The 16,014-nt window shown below is 42.1% G+C and overlaps 2 protein-coding genes across 2 annotated transcripts; one reads left to right on the top strand and one right to left on the bottom strand.

Moving 5' to 3' along the window:
• The first annotated feature begins 3,304 nt into the window (after positions 1-3,304).
• On the top strand, positions 3,305-9,525 carry fadd (Fas (tnfrsf6)-associated via death domain). The gene is made up of 2 exons (XM_074666260.1): positions 3,305-3,819; positions 8,384-9,525. The coding sequence occupies exons 1-2, from the start codon at positions 3,519-3,521 to the stop codon at positions 8,653-8,655; spliced, it is 573 nt and encodes a 190-aa protein (XP_074522361.1). The 5' UTR covers positions 3,305-3,518; the 3' UTR covers positions 8,656-9,525.
• Positions 9,526-9,535: 10 nt separating this feature from the next.
• Positions 9,536-14,388, bottom strand: LOC141787666 (hatching enzyme 1.2-like). The gene is made up of 9 exons (XM_074666259.1): positions 14,335-14,388; positions 14,087-14,090; positions 12,917-12,994; positions 12,664-12,819; positions 12,333-12,453; positions 11,999-12,177; positions 11,575-11,656; positions 9,712-9,836; positions 9,536-9,609 (listed from the first exon to the last, which is right to left on the bottom strand). Coding segments are annotated over exons 1-9 (801 nt in total). The 3' UTR covers positions 9,536-9,607.
• Between the last annotated feature and the right edge of the window lie 1,626 nt (positions 14,389-16,014).

Genomic DNA, 16,014 nt, shown 5'->3' with positions numbered 1-16,014 from the left:
ATCGTCCAGATATGTGGCCAAGCGGATGATCTGCTGTCTCAGCGGGGCTATTGCTGCTTCCGTGCACCGCACAAACACCCTTGGGCTTAAAGACAGGCCGAAGGGGAATATTCGGTACTCGTAACAGATCCCCCTGAATGCGAAGTTCAGATACTTTCTGTGAGGAGGATAAATTGGGATGTGGAAATACGCATCCCTCAGGTCGACAGGAGTGAACCAGTCCCTCTGTCGCACGAGGCACAGCAGGGATGCATGTGTCAGCATCCTGAATTTGTATTTCCTGAGGTATTTGTCCAGAGCACGTAGATCCAGGATCGGGCAAAAACACCACCCCACCCCCCTGAGGCTGCAAGCGCTGCCCATTTCCCCCATCTGAGGGAGAGAGTGGATGCTCAGCCTGGATACGACAGCGGGTCACTTTTTATTTTTGAACTGAAAATATGTGTGTTTGTGCGTGCTTGTGGACATGAGAGAGGGGCAACAGCAAAAACCTCTGTCGTCAACAGTCCACTTCTCCTGGGTTGCACCAGCTTGGTACGTGGCAACTGGGACATAGGGGCGTGGTGGGCTCCTGTGTGCACACTGAAAAGCCGAACAGGTGGAGCTGGAGAGCGGGGAACATCCAGCTGCATCACCAGTGGAGAGAGGAGCGGTCAGACCACTCACTTCTTCTTCCTTGCCTGGTTGTAGACAGGCTGCGAGGGCTGTGCCAGCGGAGCTGTTACCGAGGCTTCGAGTTTCTTCGACCAGCTGGTCCGGCCAGGCGGGGGGCCCGGGACGAGCTGAGACTTTGGCAGTTCAGGAACTTTAAACTGCGAGCCCTGGGAAGCAGCCTGCACAAAGCTTTTACACTGCGCAGGTGGAGAGGGAGTCGGGGGCTTTCTAGGGAGGCACAGCCGGAGAGCTTCATCCTCCTTTTTGTCTTCACACCGCCGGTGCATGGAGTCCAGCGAGGAGCCAAAAATCCCCCCCGGGACAATTGGCATGTCCGGGATTTTCTCTTTTTCCCTGTCTGATAGGTGTGCGAGGTTGAGCCACCGTGCTCGTTCCTGCAGCACCACAGACCCCAGCGCTTTTCCCGTGGCCTGGACCGTGCAGCGTTGGACACGGAAACACAGGTCGGTTATGACCGATATTTCCTCCCAGACAGAGGGGTCCTGTGTTTGCACACAATCCTCACCTAACTCTGCCTGATGAGCCATGAGCAGGGAGAGGACATTGAGCGCTCTGGCCAAGAGTGCCGTCGCTCTGTACGCCTTCTCAGTCAGGGCTGACTGGAAACACAACAGTGATAGATGCGGGTGGAGGTGCGCTGCAGCAAGTGGCTCCATCAGAGGCATACAGAGCAGACCCTGGCTCTCCATCGCTTCACGGTCGAGGGAAGACGCCCCGGGAATCGGGCTCCTGCTGCTGTAAGGGCGGTCTCTCCACGAGGGCGCTATCTCATCCAGCAGGTCTGGGTAGACAGGGACAAGCTGCTTCGTCAAGCTCTTGGCCGAGGGCAGTTTCTTCCCTTCGTAGTGGGATCTGGAGGTCTCAGCTACAACAGAGGGCCAGGGGATGGCCAGCCGGACCGCTGGGCGTTTCCACGCATGTCCAAGCTGGGAAGAGGAGAAGCTGGTGTGCTTCTCTCATCTCCATACTTAGAGGTGACAAAGGGCGTGGGCTGTGCAGCTCGTGCCGGAGTAACAAAGATGTCGTCCCCTTCCTCCTCTGAAATGAGGTATCCCGAGGCGTCATCTTTATCCTCTCCATAGTCCAGTAACAGGATGTCTTCCTCCTGCGGAGGGTCCACAACTAGGTCGAGCTGGTAGCCCCAGCTGGTGCTAGCCTCCGGTGCCGACACTGCAACGGCCCCTTGCTCCTCTTCGTCTCTGTCGGCAGCACTGTTGGAAGGGAGATAGGGGCCATTTCCAGACAGGCTGGCAGCAACACTTGAGCAGCTGCGGATGTGGTTTTTTTTTTAGTTCTTGGAGTGCTGGTTCCCTGTCTTTTTCTCAAAGTCCTTTGACCTGTCTGTACCCTCAGAAAAAGGTCATGCTCTGCTGCCTGCTGTTGCTACCAGAAGGGGGGGGGGGGGCTCTTCTGATTCTTTTTTCAGAGCTCTGATCTTCATCTCTCCTCTCCTCTAAGGGATCAGTGTGTTGCTGATCACTCCTCAATGTTCCTATGTAACCTTATCTGCAAGGAGTGATCAAGCTGAAGCCTGGGCACCAAACATAAATAAATTTGCTGCTAAATAAACAAATCAAAAATGGGTTGTTTGACAGAAATGACATAATTCATAAGTTTCTGCCACTTTGAGTTTAAGTTAGTTTGATGTGAAATTACAAGTAACTTCAAATGACTGGTAGTTAACAGAAGTTACAAAACAAAAACTTGAGTTACTGCAACTTCCAGTTAAATTAGCTTGAATTAGAATCGCAAGGTAAACAAACTAAGAAAGCAAAACTCAGAAGAATCAGTTTAATACTTTGACTCAAACCATTGCTTAATTTTATTTCCTTAAAATTTCAAGTTCTCTGAACTGTTTTTATTTATTTATGTATTCATTTATTTATTTTTAACCAGGGTCCACTCTAACCTTGTTTCTTGCTGTATCCACTATCCTGTCCTCGCGAAAACCAATCAATCAATCGATAAATCAATAAATAGATATATATATATATATATATATATATATATATATATATATATATATATATATATATATATATATATATATATATATATAATTTAGGGGATCCTCTGGTTTTCATCTTGGACATTATTTTAATCCTACATCACTAAATTTATCGTATTTGAAACATGTTTGAGTGTCTCTATCTTATCAACATCAACACATCTTCATATTTGTCTGCTTTAATGGAATCAGCGGAACACTTTTTTTCCAGGAAAGTTGTTGCTACTTTATGAGACGTTTCAGAAAAAAATGACATCTTAAATATTTCACAATTCTACATTGAAAGACAGCATATTTACTAAAAAACTTTACTAAAAAAGTTGCTACAACTGGCCCATTTATCAAATGTGAAACAAGAAATACGTCACAAGAAATGACATAGCAATATTTTTGTGAGTTTTGTTTAATCAATAAATATGAAGATGCAGCTTTGTGATAAATCATGCTATTCTTCCCATTACAGAACACATTTTATTACTTTAAATACAGCTACAAAGAAGAAAAGGTGTATTTATTCTCATGTTAGCTTCTTAATTATCACTGTATGGTTTGTCTTAGGTCTGTTTGTGTTTGTTTGTGAGTGATTGTCCTTACAGTCTCTTTAGGGGCTCTTAAAGTCTGCTTCTTAAATGTCCCAAACCATCATGAGAAGTTATACCATGAGTCTTTACAGCTGGACCGGGGTCTGTGTTTCTGATACTTCAGGAATGTCACAGTGACCTGCAAACAAACAGACCCAGACTAACACACGGAAGTGAAAGTGAAAGTGTTTCCTGCTGAGTCGCTGAGTCGGATCAGATCGTCGTGTCAGCGGAGGAGTTCTCCGGTCACAGAAATGAGCTCTTTTCCTTTTAAAACAGTTTTACTGGAGATTTCCAACAGTCTGAGTCCTGATCAGCTGGCCCAGCTCAAGTTTCTGTGTCAGGATGACATCGGGAAGAGAGATCTGGAGAGGATCGACAGCGGACTGAAGCTGTTTCAGTTCCTGACGGAGCGACAGAAGCTGTCAGAAGACAACCCGGACTATGTGTGTGAGCGTCTGATGAATATTGGACGCTCTGACCTCTGTGAGAGGCTCAGAAACTTCACATGCCCGCCTGTAGACACCGAACATCTTCCGTCCGAGCAGGAGACAGGTAAGTTATGAATGTAGACATGTAGCGCTGCGAGTCCACACGGGGGCGCTGTTTGTACAGTCCAGTTAGTGTGGCGCTTTAAGAGCTTTATAAAACTGATTTAGAGTCTGTCCAACATTCTCCAGTTAGCTTAAATACAACGTTTACACAGCTGTAGGGCTTTATTTCTCAGTAGTCAGTCCCCAGTCCAGGTTCAGACCAAGTCTGTGTGAATATCAATGGGCACCCGCTTCAGGGCAGCTCTGATCATGTGGGGACAAGTTCTCTGGTACACCAGGTAAGACATGACGTCAGCAGTGAACCTGGACACACCTTGTACTTAGGTATTTTTTCATGACTGGATGAACTACATTGGCATGCAGCTGCTGTGTGACTGGACAAAGTCTTAGTATTTTCTTGAACAGTGGTGCTGGGGGGCACAGCCACCCTGCTATATCATTTTGCTGCCCCACCCTTTGCCAGCAATCTGTGCTTTTTGTTTTTTTAATATTCTTTTAATAACTAATGTACTCCTTCAAATTAAAGCTGTATATTTGCAGTATGTTTAATTAGTTTTATATTTACTTTTAAGCAAAAGGAGATCTTTGAAGAACAATGATTTGCCTTAATCATGGAAATAAAAAGAGGATTGCAGTATTTTGTACACATCAGAAAATCAGTGAATTAGGAAACCATAGTATTTCAGAGGTTGATTTTCAAATTCCTATTGTATTGTGTGCAACCCCAAGATTGTCAGTGGCCCCATCTGGGTCCGTGTGTGTTATGATAATTGGATTTTCAGTTCAGAAAATGATATCATAAAACAAGTGGTTATTTGATACCATATTTGATTTGATTTATGTTTTAAAATTCAGAAATGAAAATTGAAAAACTGGTTGATTTTCGTTTTCTATTTCCAAACCAGAAAATGAAATGCCAGTACACAGGAACCAGAACTTACCTTTCAACATACCTTGTGAAACCAGAACTTACCTTTCAAGGTAAGAGCATTAATCAGGACTGTGCCATATAGGCTGAAACATGGGTGAACTCAAACAAAGACAGCTTTTTATTTTGATCCCCATGAATCCTTGGACCCATGTAGTCTGCATGATGTGGTGTGGGGTCACTGTCTAATAAATAAGTGAAATAGACATGCAATTAATAAAAAAAAATAAAAGATTTAATATTAAAACTTTTAGTTTGTAAGTTTATATAAGCTATTAGCTTTACACAATTTCTACAACTTGATGATGTAAGATAATAAGGCTGAGTCAGTAATAGACCTGACGCTTTGCTCCATGGTAAGACTGATGCAAGGCCCCAAGCACTGATCCAATTCATGTCTGCAACATACACTCCTTTTTATGGCAGGATACCTCTTCATCATCCTCCTTCCATGTATAGGTCCCGTCTAGAAAAATTGAAAACAACAAACACGACCTCCACGTTGAAATCGGACAATGCAATGTGCCTGCATCTTTTAATTTTTTTTAATTAATTAATTGATTTATTCTTTGTATTATACGATTTGTCTGTGTTGACATTTGTACCATACAAATACATGTTTCATCACTTTATCATTTATTCTGGTGATGATCGCGCTTGGACAGCAGCGCCGAAATTATTCTTCTGTCCCACAGCATCGTCCTGACTGGTGGTCTGACCTTGAAAGGAAACTTCTGGTTGCACATATGAAAAAGCAGGAGGCTTTGTTTTGTGTGTGTGTGTGTGTTCTGATATTTTATCTTTTGTATTTAGAAACAGAAATTGAAAATAAAACAGATTTTCAATTTTCAATTTTGAATTCAAAAACAAAAATCAAATAAATACTTTGTTTTTTGTTATTTACTATGTTTTCATCCAGTTACCAAAACATACACAGACCCGTATGGTCACCCCTATGAAAAAGTTCTGTAGGCCCCACTGTTTCTATAGCCTCAGTACAGCACGCATTTTGTGGCATTTCCACTAACTAGAACTGGGACAGGTCCACAAATTACAGACCCGTACCATCCCAGTTTTTGGTTCCCTTCTGTTGGGGTGCCACACTTACCAGTCTGACCTCAGAGGGTGGAGCTAGAATAAACACTGCTGTCTGTTGGTGGAAATAATGGTCACTTCCTGTGTGACAGCGGCTGCTGTATTTCTCCTGGCGGCTCAAAGACTTCCCTGGAACAAAACTTGATTGTTCTTTGTAACAAAGAGACAAATGACAATCACAAAGAGGACGAATTGCTGGATGTCTTCATCGTTACTCTTGGTTTACTGTGTCGCGTTTTTCTTGTTCTTCTTTGTTAGCGGGGTACACTGTGTAGCACAGCTATGTCACCCTTCATGGCTGATTTAGCTATCAGCATCTAGCTTACATATCGCCTACCAAGAAGGACACGGTTGGCTGTGGAAACAAACAGGATCAGGCTTTACTGATCCAACCCATAACAAATTGTACTGATCCATACTAGACAACTTGATGGAAACTGGGCTTAAATGAAAGGTGTGAAGTCAGCCAAGTGTCCTTCACAGGTTTCCTTTGACTCCTAACTCCTCAGCAGGGCAAGTGAGCTTATTGAATCCCTTTGATCAAGCACCTGACAGCCAATCACACCCAAGCTTTTGTCTGCTGTGCATTTTTCATTTCTTCTCACTAATTGGGATAAGTAAGACCTAGTCTTTTTACTGGTCTTCAGTCAGGAAGCCATTCGTTTTCTTTTTTAACAGTTGTCAGGGATCAGATTTTTCTGATGCCACAATGGATTTCCTCAATTTCACAACTGTTATATTTTTCATTAGCCTTAATCAGACACAAAAGTTGAGTATTTATCTGAATCTTGTAACACAAATGGAGCTTTGCATCTGTGTGGCATGTCAGTGTAGGCTACAGTCAGATCTTTGATCTGCTCCATGAAGTCCACTCTGTGTAGGAGGCAGAGCATCAGCCTGTACTGCCTGTTTTGTCCGGACTGTTATTTTGGGCTCTGGTGTGCGACTTATTTACCCGGACTCAGAAAAAAATACCAGGGAGTACCACCACGGAGTTTCCCGTTCAAGTTTTCTCACGTACAGTTAAAGAAGACAGTCGCTGAGCCGGTCACGTTCTGTTGGCAAGGCTTGTCACTACAACAGATGATACAACACTTCACCCAAACAGAGCAACACGTGACATTAGCTCACCACATGAAACAGTGTTCAACTGGACCATTAGACAACACAGTTCTTACATGGCATATTAGCTCATCAAGCTAGCTTTGGTTTCCTGTTTTTACTTTGAACGACTGGGTCAGAGTTATAAAACTGCATACGTCATGTCCAAATAGGGGTGGGTACCCAATTAGGTCCTTTTTTAGGTACCGACCAAATTATGTCAAAAGTACTGGGTATCAAGTCCTGTGGAGTCAAAACGTACCATGTTTAGGTACCTAAATGCATCCCTGTGACTGTGAGGGAGTGGAAGAGTAGGCGATTTTCCATGCTGGACATGAACACAGCATTTCAAGGTTATATATATTGAAAAATATATTTGTGAAATTGTAAAAATGTATACATTTTATTATTGAACAAATTAATATTTTTTACCACATAAACACAAAAAAGTACCATAAATTGGTACCGTTGAGCACCGGTACCGTTTGCCAAGTACTGGGCATCGGTACTGTATCATTTCAAATGTGAAAGGTACCCATCCCTATGTCCAAATGTTAAAAAAAAGCCTTCTTGTACTTGCCAAAAATGTATCTCTTAGTCCCCTGGATTTATAGAAAACCTTAAGCTTGTTTGTTCTACTTATTTCTCTGATTACGATTTATTTTGTAAAATTGGATAAAAAAAAAACGATTTGTCAAAACATGTCTATGTGTTTGGTATTTCAATTCACTTTGGTTCTGTTTTTCTTTTTTTCTGCTACGTCCACTATCGTTGTCACTAAGGATAGCTTCTTCTACTCGTTAATCAACACACAAAGTCACTTGCGCACTGGGCGCTCTGTGATTGGCTGAAATAACCACGCCCGCCCAGAAACGTTCCAAATCAACCAAAACATCAGCAGACAGGCCGAGAGGGTTGAGGCAGTAGTATAGAAGCCTAGAAGTGACAATTAAGTATTATACCAGTAAAAGTTGACATTTTATTTTTCAGGAAAGTCCTAAAGACCTTACCTTAAAGGTCGCCAACACAGGAGGCTTCTTATCTACTGTCCCAGTTAGTTTAAAAAAACAAGGTCCTCATTTATCAAAATCCAATCTCAAATTGCTCAGAAAATTATACATTAAATGTAAGAATAACCAGCTTTTTCCTCTGGGGGACATATCCCCAGACCTCTTGATGCTATTGACTTTTTTACACTTTGACTTATTCAAGTTTGTATAAAAAAACTGTTGCTTCTGTTAGAATAGGAAACACCTCTGTTGGTTTGTATGTTGACAGTTTTCAGTCTTTTTTTCCTCTAATCCCTGAGTTATTAGTTAGTTATTTGTTATTATTGTAATTAAAAGTGAAAAATGATGCTTTTAGAAAGAGGACTTGAAGTTGGCATTGAAGTGAACTCAACATAAATGACTTCCTGTTTTTCCATGTCTCCCTCCCACAGTCAAACTCAACATCGCCACAGAGGTGATTGTAGAGAATTTGGGAAGGAATTGGCGTAAACTGGGCCGCAAACTGGGTTTGAATGACACTAAGCTGGAGTCCATCTCCCGGAGACATCCCACAGAGCTGGAGGAGACGGCGGCAGAGCTGCTGAAGGAGTGGAGGAAGAGTCGGGGGGCCGAGGCCCGGACAGAGGATCTGATAACAGCTCTAAGAGCCTGCAGTCTCAACCTGACGGCTGATAACATCGAGGACAAGCTGAACAGGAAGTGACAGGAATCTGAGCCCACGCTAAGCTCAGACTCTGAAATGATGCTGAAGTGATCTGTTGGTATGACTAAATGGGCTCTGTGATTGTAAACCTGCACATGAATGAAAGACGGGGTGTGTTTAGAGGGTCTGCTCTTGGCTGTGCTCTGTGTTTTTGTGAGGTGATGGAAAAACAAACATTGTGTGTTTTCTGTTAGGTTCAGACTGGAAAGAGGCGTCAAAACATTTAAAGACACATCAGTGAGGCTGACATTTATTATTTTTTCATTATAATGGAATGAATCAATTCTGCAGAATGGATTTTTGTTTTTTGTTTTTTTGTATTACAGCTGACTCTGGGATCGAAAAGCTGCATCACTGTGTGCAACACCATAACTCCAAAGTCTTGAGGAGTGAATCCAGTCAGTGGTGAGATGACTGAAGAGTGTTTTTTTATTGAATATTTTAGGGTACTAAGTGAAACCCAGCTTCTGTTAAACATAAAACATCAGCAGAGGCAGAAATATGTTTTTGCACAACCTAAAAAAGGACAATGAGTGTGAATAACTGAGCTGTAGAGGTGTGGGCAGGATAGACTATAGCTGACTGTGTCTGCAGCTTTACTCTGAGCAAAGCTCATCAGTCCTGTTTATTCCACTCTCCTCCAGCTGACTATTGTGAGTTTCTTTATGATTAGACCTTCAAGCTGTAGTTATTACATGTTTTTTTATTCCTTTGAGATGATGTTTATGTCTTAGAATAAAATAAAAGTGAACAACAACTGTATGATTCATCAGATGATGAATGTAAACAGAAACATGGAAATAAAAAGATTTAGTATTGAAAATGTCATAGTCAAGTTTTCTGATTGAAAAACACAGCCAGGAAAGCTTTGAATTTTGCAGTTTATTCTTCAAAGACTACACAAACTGTGGTGTGATGTCACCGGATCATCAGGTCAAAGGTCACGTGCAATTTCTGCAGAGAAATACAAATGGTTCATGTTAGCCTTGGTTGCACACTGAGCAGTGCCCCCCCCTTGAAGACAGCCGCAGCCCGGCCTCAGTGAGAAATACTCACAGCACTTGTAGAGCCTGTTCAGCCTGTCGATGTCATTCTGGCTCATCTGGGTGGCCTGGCCGAAGGACACGTTGCTGTTGGGGATGGGCAGCATGGTGGGACGGTTGTTCTTGGAGAAGGCGTACCTGTTTAACCACAGACAGCAGAATAATAAGCTGGAAATTTTTACACAATTAGCTCATCTGCAGCACACAATGACTCGAAATCCCCAAAATGTTGTTGGCAATGCATTAAGGGCAGGTAAAAAAAATAAAATAAATAACAGAATAGTCAATCAACATTAAGTATTGTGCATACTCTGCAGGCAGGAGTTTTCTTTTGTTAGCACTTTGGCTAATGCGTCACCCAGCTTGTGACCCTCATGGAATGTCAGGGCCTCAGTAAGTTTACCTCGGACAAAACGAGACACTTGCCAAGTATTTTTCAACTAACTACAGTCCCATTAATATTGTGGAAAACACGTTTTTTCAAAGGTTTTTCAAATCACCTCTCAAAATGCCTTGAAATGAGCTCCACCAAGAAGCACTTTTATGTTAGCATGATCTGTTAAAGGTGTTTAACATGTTTGATGCAAAAATATTTCCTTCTTTCTTGAGCCTGTTTGCTCATGCAAAATGAAACATGATTACTATCCACAGTAACCCTGTGATTCATCTGATTCAATATTTCAATCCTTTGACAGCACTACACAAAACAAAATTCAACTCAATTCTAGCGTTTCAATGGATACACTGCAAAAACTGAAATCTTATCAAGTGTTTTTGTCTTATTTTCAGTAGGAAATCCCTTTTTAGAACATGAGCCAAATTCACATGACCAATCCAGAAAAATGTCTTGTTTAAAGTTATTTCAAGGACAAAAATGAGGTCTGAATTGCTCGTAACCAGTAAAAAAATCTGCCAATGGAACAAGAGAAAAGTTACTTGTATTAAGACATTGTTCTAGTCTCAAGGAAATTTTCAAGCAATTTTTTCTTGTTCCATTGGCAGATTTTTTTTTACTGGTTACAAGCGATTCAAACCTAATTTTTGTGCTCTGATAACTTGAATCAAGATATTTTTCTGGATTGATAAGTTGAAAGTGGCTCATATCAAATATAATAAGACAATTTTTACTTAAAAAAAGACAAAACACTTGATAAGGTTTAATTTTTTTTGCAGTGTAGATTCTATCTACGGACTGTGTTAAGGGAAATGTGTAATTAATCAGGATTAATCACAGAGAGTAATTTTTTTAATCACTTGACAGCACTACTAAAAGAAGAACATGTTGTAGATGTGAGTTTTTGCAGTGCAACTAAAGTGTGCGGCTGTTGTCCAAACGCTCCAAACTGCTGAATGAGCCTCATGTGTGAGAGCCTGGCGTAGTCCTCCATCACCTTAGCATCACACGTTCAGTCCAAACCCTCTGCTCTCAGCTCCCTATACCTGACAGGAAAGACTTCACACGAGGCACATGAGCCCTTCTATATGAAAGAAGAGTGCATGGTGTTTCAGTGGTTACCACTGCCGCCTCACGCCCTCCACAGTCTAAAAACATCACTACGGCTGACTGGTGACCCTGTGTAAATGTCTTTCTGTCTCTACCCTGTGATAGGCTGGAGAACCGTCCAGGTCAACCCCGCCTCTTTTACAATGTCAGTGAGGACGGGTTCCAAACCCACGTGATCCCGAGCAGGATGAGCGGCTGTTAACTGTTTAAGTACACACTTTGAGAGCTGAAGACTTCAATCCAACAGTTAAGATTATCGACTCATCCACTTATTTGAAGAACTTGAGCTGATGCTGTTGGCTCAATGTGGCCTCCTGCTGCTAACAGTCTACATCTGAGCCTCAGGGCAACAAAAAGGGAAGATGTTCATACTTCTCGTATTGCATGACAGAGTTGTAGTCGTAAGGAGTTCCCTGGTTCAGAGTGTTGATCTTGTCGAAGTTGTAGGCCATGCCTGCAAAGGGGAGAGAAAGATGAAAATAACAGGCCACAGATGCTCAATCATTTCATTTTAATACCTGTCATGAAAAGCCTGAGACTGGTCCTAACACTGTTTCATAATTCAGACGTCAAATATTTTGTTTTAATCCATCAATTTTAATACTCCACACTGCGACACAATAAGAGGTGTGTGGGAAATCATGCTGTTCCTGGCTTTGGTTGTTTCTGACTGTGCTGTTTGGTGTTTTGAATGGTAAATTGTGCAGAGAGTCATTTCTAAGTTCAGGGTGAGCTTGATATTATTAGCTATCATTAATGATCATTAGTGATATCAGGAGTGGAAGGAGAGTCTGACCGTCGATGATGTTTTCCCAGTACACCCTGATGTGGTTGTCTCTGTCGGAGCGGGTCTGCTCGTGGTTGAAGCCGAGGGCGTGGAGCAGCTCGTGCTGCACGGTGCTGTGGTACAGACAGCCCTGACGGCTCAGAGACACGGTCTGACCTCCGCCCTGACGACCCACGTAGGAGTAGCAGCTGATCACACACAAAGAAAGAAAACAGATTATTTAGGAGCACAGATTTTAGCCACTTGGGCTCAATGATGCATGATGGAGACATAGAATACTGAAAAGTCGTGAAAACCTACAGCTAACAACCGGCCCCTTCTGAGCCCAGAGCCAGATCCTTACCCATCCCTGGACTCGATGCTCAGCCACTCATAATCTCCGTTCTGGTAGGGCCTGAAGCGGATGCAGGAAAAGGAAGCGAAGGAATCCAGACCACGAGTGATGATGGACTTCTCTCTGGAGGCTGGAGGAACAGAAAGTCCCACTATGTGAAGCTCTGCTCTGGGATCTGACTTCGACACGTGTGTAACATTCAGTCAAAATGACCTGTGTCTGTTAAAGGCTCTGAGTGAGTTTTTAAACAGTCTGACAGTAATGAGAGAAGCTGAGGCTGGTTTGAAAAGGCAATCAGCTGACTCTGACTGAACCTCTAAGATGGTGACCTGAAACTTACAGTAGTGGTTGGCGATGTAGTATGGGATGTAGACCTTCCCATCAGACCACTTCTGCCACAGGCAGCCTCTGGAGGTGCAGGGGTCAGCGTTTCTGTCGGCACCAGGCTTGATAGCGATGTCTCCTCCAATCAGTGTGGGCTCATCAGGGCCAGGGTCTGAGACACAAACACAGCAAGAGGTCTGAGGCTAAAGAGGCTCATTGTGAACCATATTTAAGCTTCTCTTCAGGTCGCTGTGAAAACTTCTACTTACTGCGGTTTCTGTTGGCTCTCTCCAGAAGTTCACCCACAGAAAGCTCCTTGGACATGTCCTCCTCCCTGATAGCAACATCTGCACCGCACATGTTGTTAAGGTTGACATGGAGAGAGTGAAGTGTCAGAAGTGTCAGTTCCTCAAGTAAATTAAAATATCAAAAAACAGTCTTCGCAGGGATGATTCATCTGATGCAGAACAAAGAGGTGACAGGATTTCTCTCTTACCGTCCTGTTTGTCCACAGCCGCATGAAGAGAAGAGAAAAACAGGATCAAAGTTACTCCAGGGATTGAATTTTTTTTGTTTTGTTTTGTTTTGTTTTGTTAGGTTTTAATACTAACAAGAAGATGAATCTCAACCACAGATAACGTTATCTGATCATACAACAAGGCAGATGTGCTCCCTGTAGACGTAAGGGGTCATCTCCAAACCCAGTGAGGATACTCGTCATGTGGGGACTGAAACACTGCTCTCAGTAATGATCCTAAAACAAAAGTTTAAATATTTGCCCTTATATCTGAATGAGGGATGGAGCATGGAAGGGTGCATTAACCTGTTCTGTCCTCCATGTTCAGTTAATTTCACAGCATTGTCTAACACAGAGTGGATTTTACCCTGCCTAACAAGCAGAAGGCTTTCAGTTGCTGTGAACAACCACATGTCTACACATACTCCTATGAAGTACCCAAGGGGAAACATCCTGCCAGTAAAAATGAAGCCAATGCTGAAAGTGTCAAAAGTTGCTGTTCATCAATGCTATGTGGCTGCATCCATGGATTGCTTCATTTAGCCGTATCAGGAACAGATGTGCGACGTTGCAGCGACTATGTCCATAGAGTCTATGGATGTACCCCAGGGGTTGGTCTTGGGACAGATTTTCTTTTCTTTTCCTGGGGCACATAATACGAAGACACAGAACTTGTGGAGTCACGTTTTTATCATATTAGAAATGTTTTGAGGATACAATCTTTTTAACTAAGTGCACCTAACAGTCTTTTGACCTGTTTGAACCAAGGATCCATCCATAGAGTTCAGTTGGTTCTCAGCTGTTAACAGGCACACCTGTTTGAGCATCATTACACTGGCTGCTGGTACATTTCTGAACAGATTTTTAGATTGAATTGAATGCCCTCAGCGGTCTCTGGCCTCTATTTCTGGCCTTTTAAAACCCTCCTACTCATGCCCTGTATTTCTTGGTCCAAAGATCTCCCATCTGTTCTGAATACTGGACTGAGATCAAGGGGTCTTTGAAATGCAGATTCAGAACAGACTGTTGTTGTATTATTCTACTCTGGAAATTGTGCATCACTATAAATCTGAGAGTTCGTCTTATTAAATTATCATGACATTCAGTGATTGCTGGTGCTCAGACTTCATGTGCAGGCTTTCATGTCATAGTAAGATCAGATGTTAGTACCTCAGCCCAGGAAGAGGACACCAGCAGCAGAGCCACAACACTGAAAACCAACATGGCTGCAACAGACCTGTGACAGGCAGAGAGAAATTTGAGTCTGTTTCTCCACAGGTGAAATAACAACATGACATACAGACAGGGACTGTGCATGTAAGCTGAATTCCTGACAGAATCTTACCTGAGAGCCTGAAGAGAGTTTGATCACCTCTCTGTGCCACAGGGAGACTTTTTATACTGTCCATGTCCTCCAAGAATAAGTCAACAACCGGTTACATCAAAATGTGCAAACAGCTGTCTTTATCACTGTTCATGGAAACTTCAGAGTCCTTCAGCACGTGTGAAAGTCTGCATCTGCCACCAGAGGCTGAGAGGCCGTGTGTGGCTGGTCATGTACACATGAACCACTCTTGTTTTCTTTTTTAATAAAATACTAAAGAAAAGCTTTGTAGAGGAGTGAACACGTGCTTACTGATGAGCAGTTAGCCCCTGTGCTGGATCAGAATCCTCTGCTTCAGGCTTTGGTGTCTCACTGAAGAGGGTGCCCCCTTAGACTGAAAGACTGGTGGTCTGTGTGGCTCTGGTTTCTGCTGGATTTTATGTTTTTTCAAAACTGTTCTCAGAGATATTACTGTGTGTTCATGTGGAGCAATTAGGCCTCAGACTAGGCATAGTGGAGAAGACCCTCTCAGAGCTAATTATGTGGAGCAGCTGTTTCCTCTACATTGATAGCTTTTATTGACAAGAACAAAGGTTTATGTTTTCAATAATATTCAACATTTCTTTTACTTCACACCACATGGATCATCCTCTTCTTCCTACATTGACAATATCTGACAAGCATATTATAGGAGCCAGGCATGTTACAGTGTCATTGGACTTAACCTAGGGACATATGGAGGTAGTAGTGGAAGTTTCATGTTTTAAGTTATAAGTCCAATGGGTCAATTTTCACTGTAATAAAGAAAAGTTTATCAGTCACATTATTTCTTACCAGCAAAGGAGTGTTTGTTTCAAACAAATTGCTTAAACCTCATATATATTGTATAGATGAACATTATATATATATAAATATATGCTCAAAATAAATTATATATATATATATGTATATATATATATATATATATATATATATATATATATATATATATATATATATATATATATATATATATATATATATATATATATATATATATGTGTGTATATATATATATATGTGTGTATATATATATATAGAGAGAGAGAGAGAGAGAGAGAGAGAGAGAGAGAGAGAGAGAGAGAGAAATATATATATATATATATATATATATATATATATATATATATATATATATATATACACTGTAACACAGGCTATTCACACAAACAGTTCTTCAGGTCAACAAAAGCTGCATCACACTGAGGTCTACATTGATCTTATCAAGTCTGGATTTATGAGTTAGGTCACTTAACACAGCTGATTTGGCCAAAAAATTGGGGATGAACCAACGATACCAGCCAGCCAAACCCAGGAATGATTTCACTTTTTTTTTGGTTGACAGAGGAGGATAGCTAGCAAGGGCTTGAATCCTACTGAACTGAGGGCGGATGACCCCACCCCCCATGATGTACCCCGGGTATTCCACGTCTGGTTTAGCAATGTGACATTTACCGGCATTGATGACCAGTCCTGCTTGTTTGATC

This window comes from Halichoeres trimaculatus, unplaced genomic scaffold (assembly GCF_033239565.1).
Source record: "Halichoeres trimaculatus isolate MK-OKI-2021-1 unplaced genomic scaffold, fHalTri1.1 fHalTri1_scaffold_3, whole genome shotgun sequence".
Lineage (NCBI taxonomy): Eukaryota > Metazoa > Chordata > Actinopteri > Labriformes > Labridae > Halichoeres > Halichoeres trimaculatus.
Note: the sequence above shows the minus strand (reverse complement) of the source record. Positions and strands in the feature narration are given on the sequence as shown.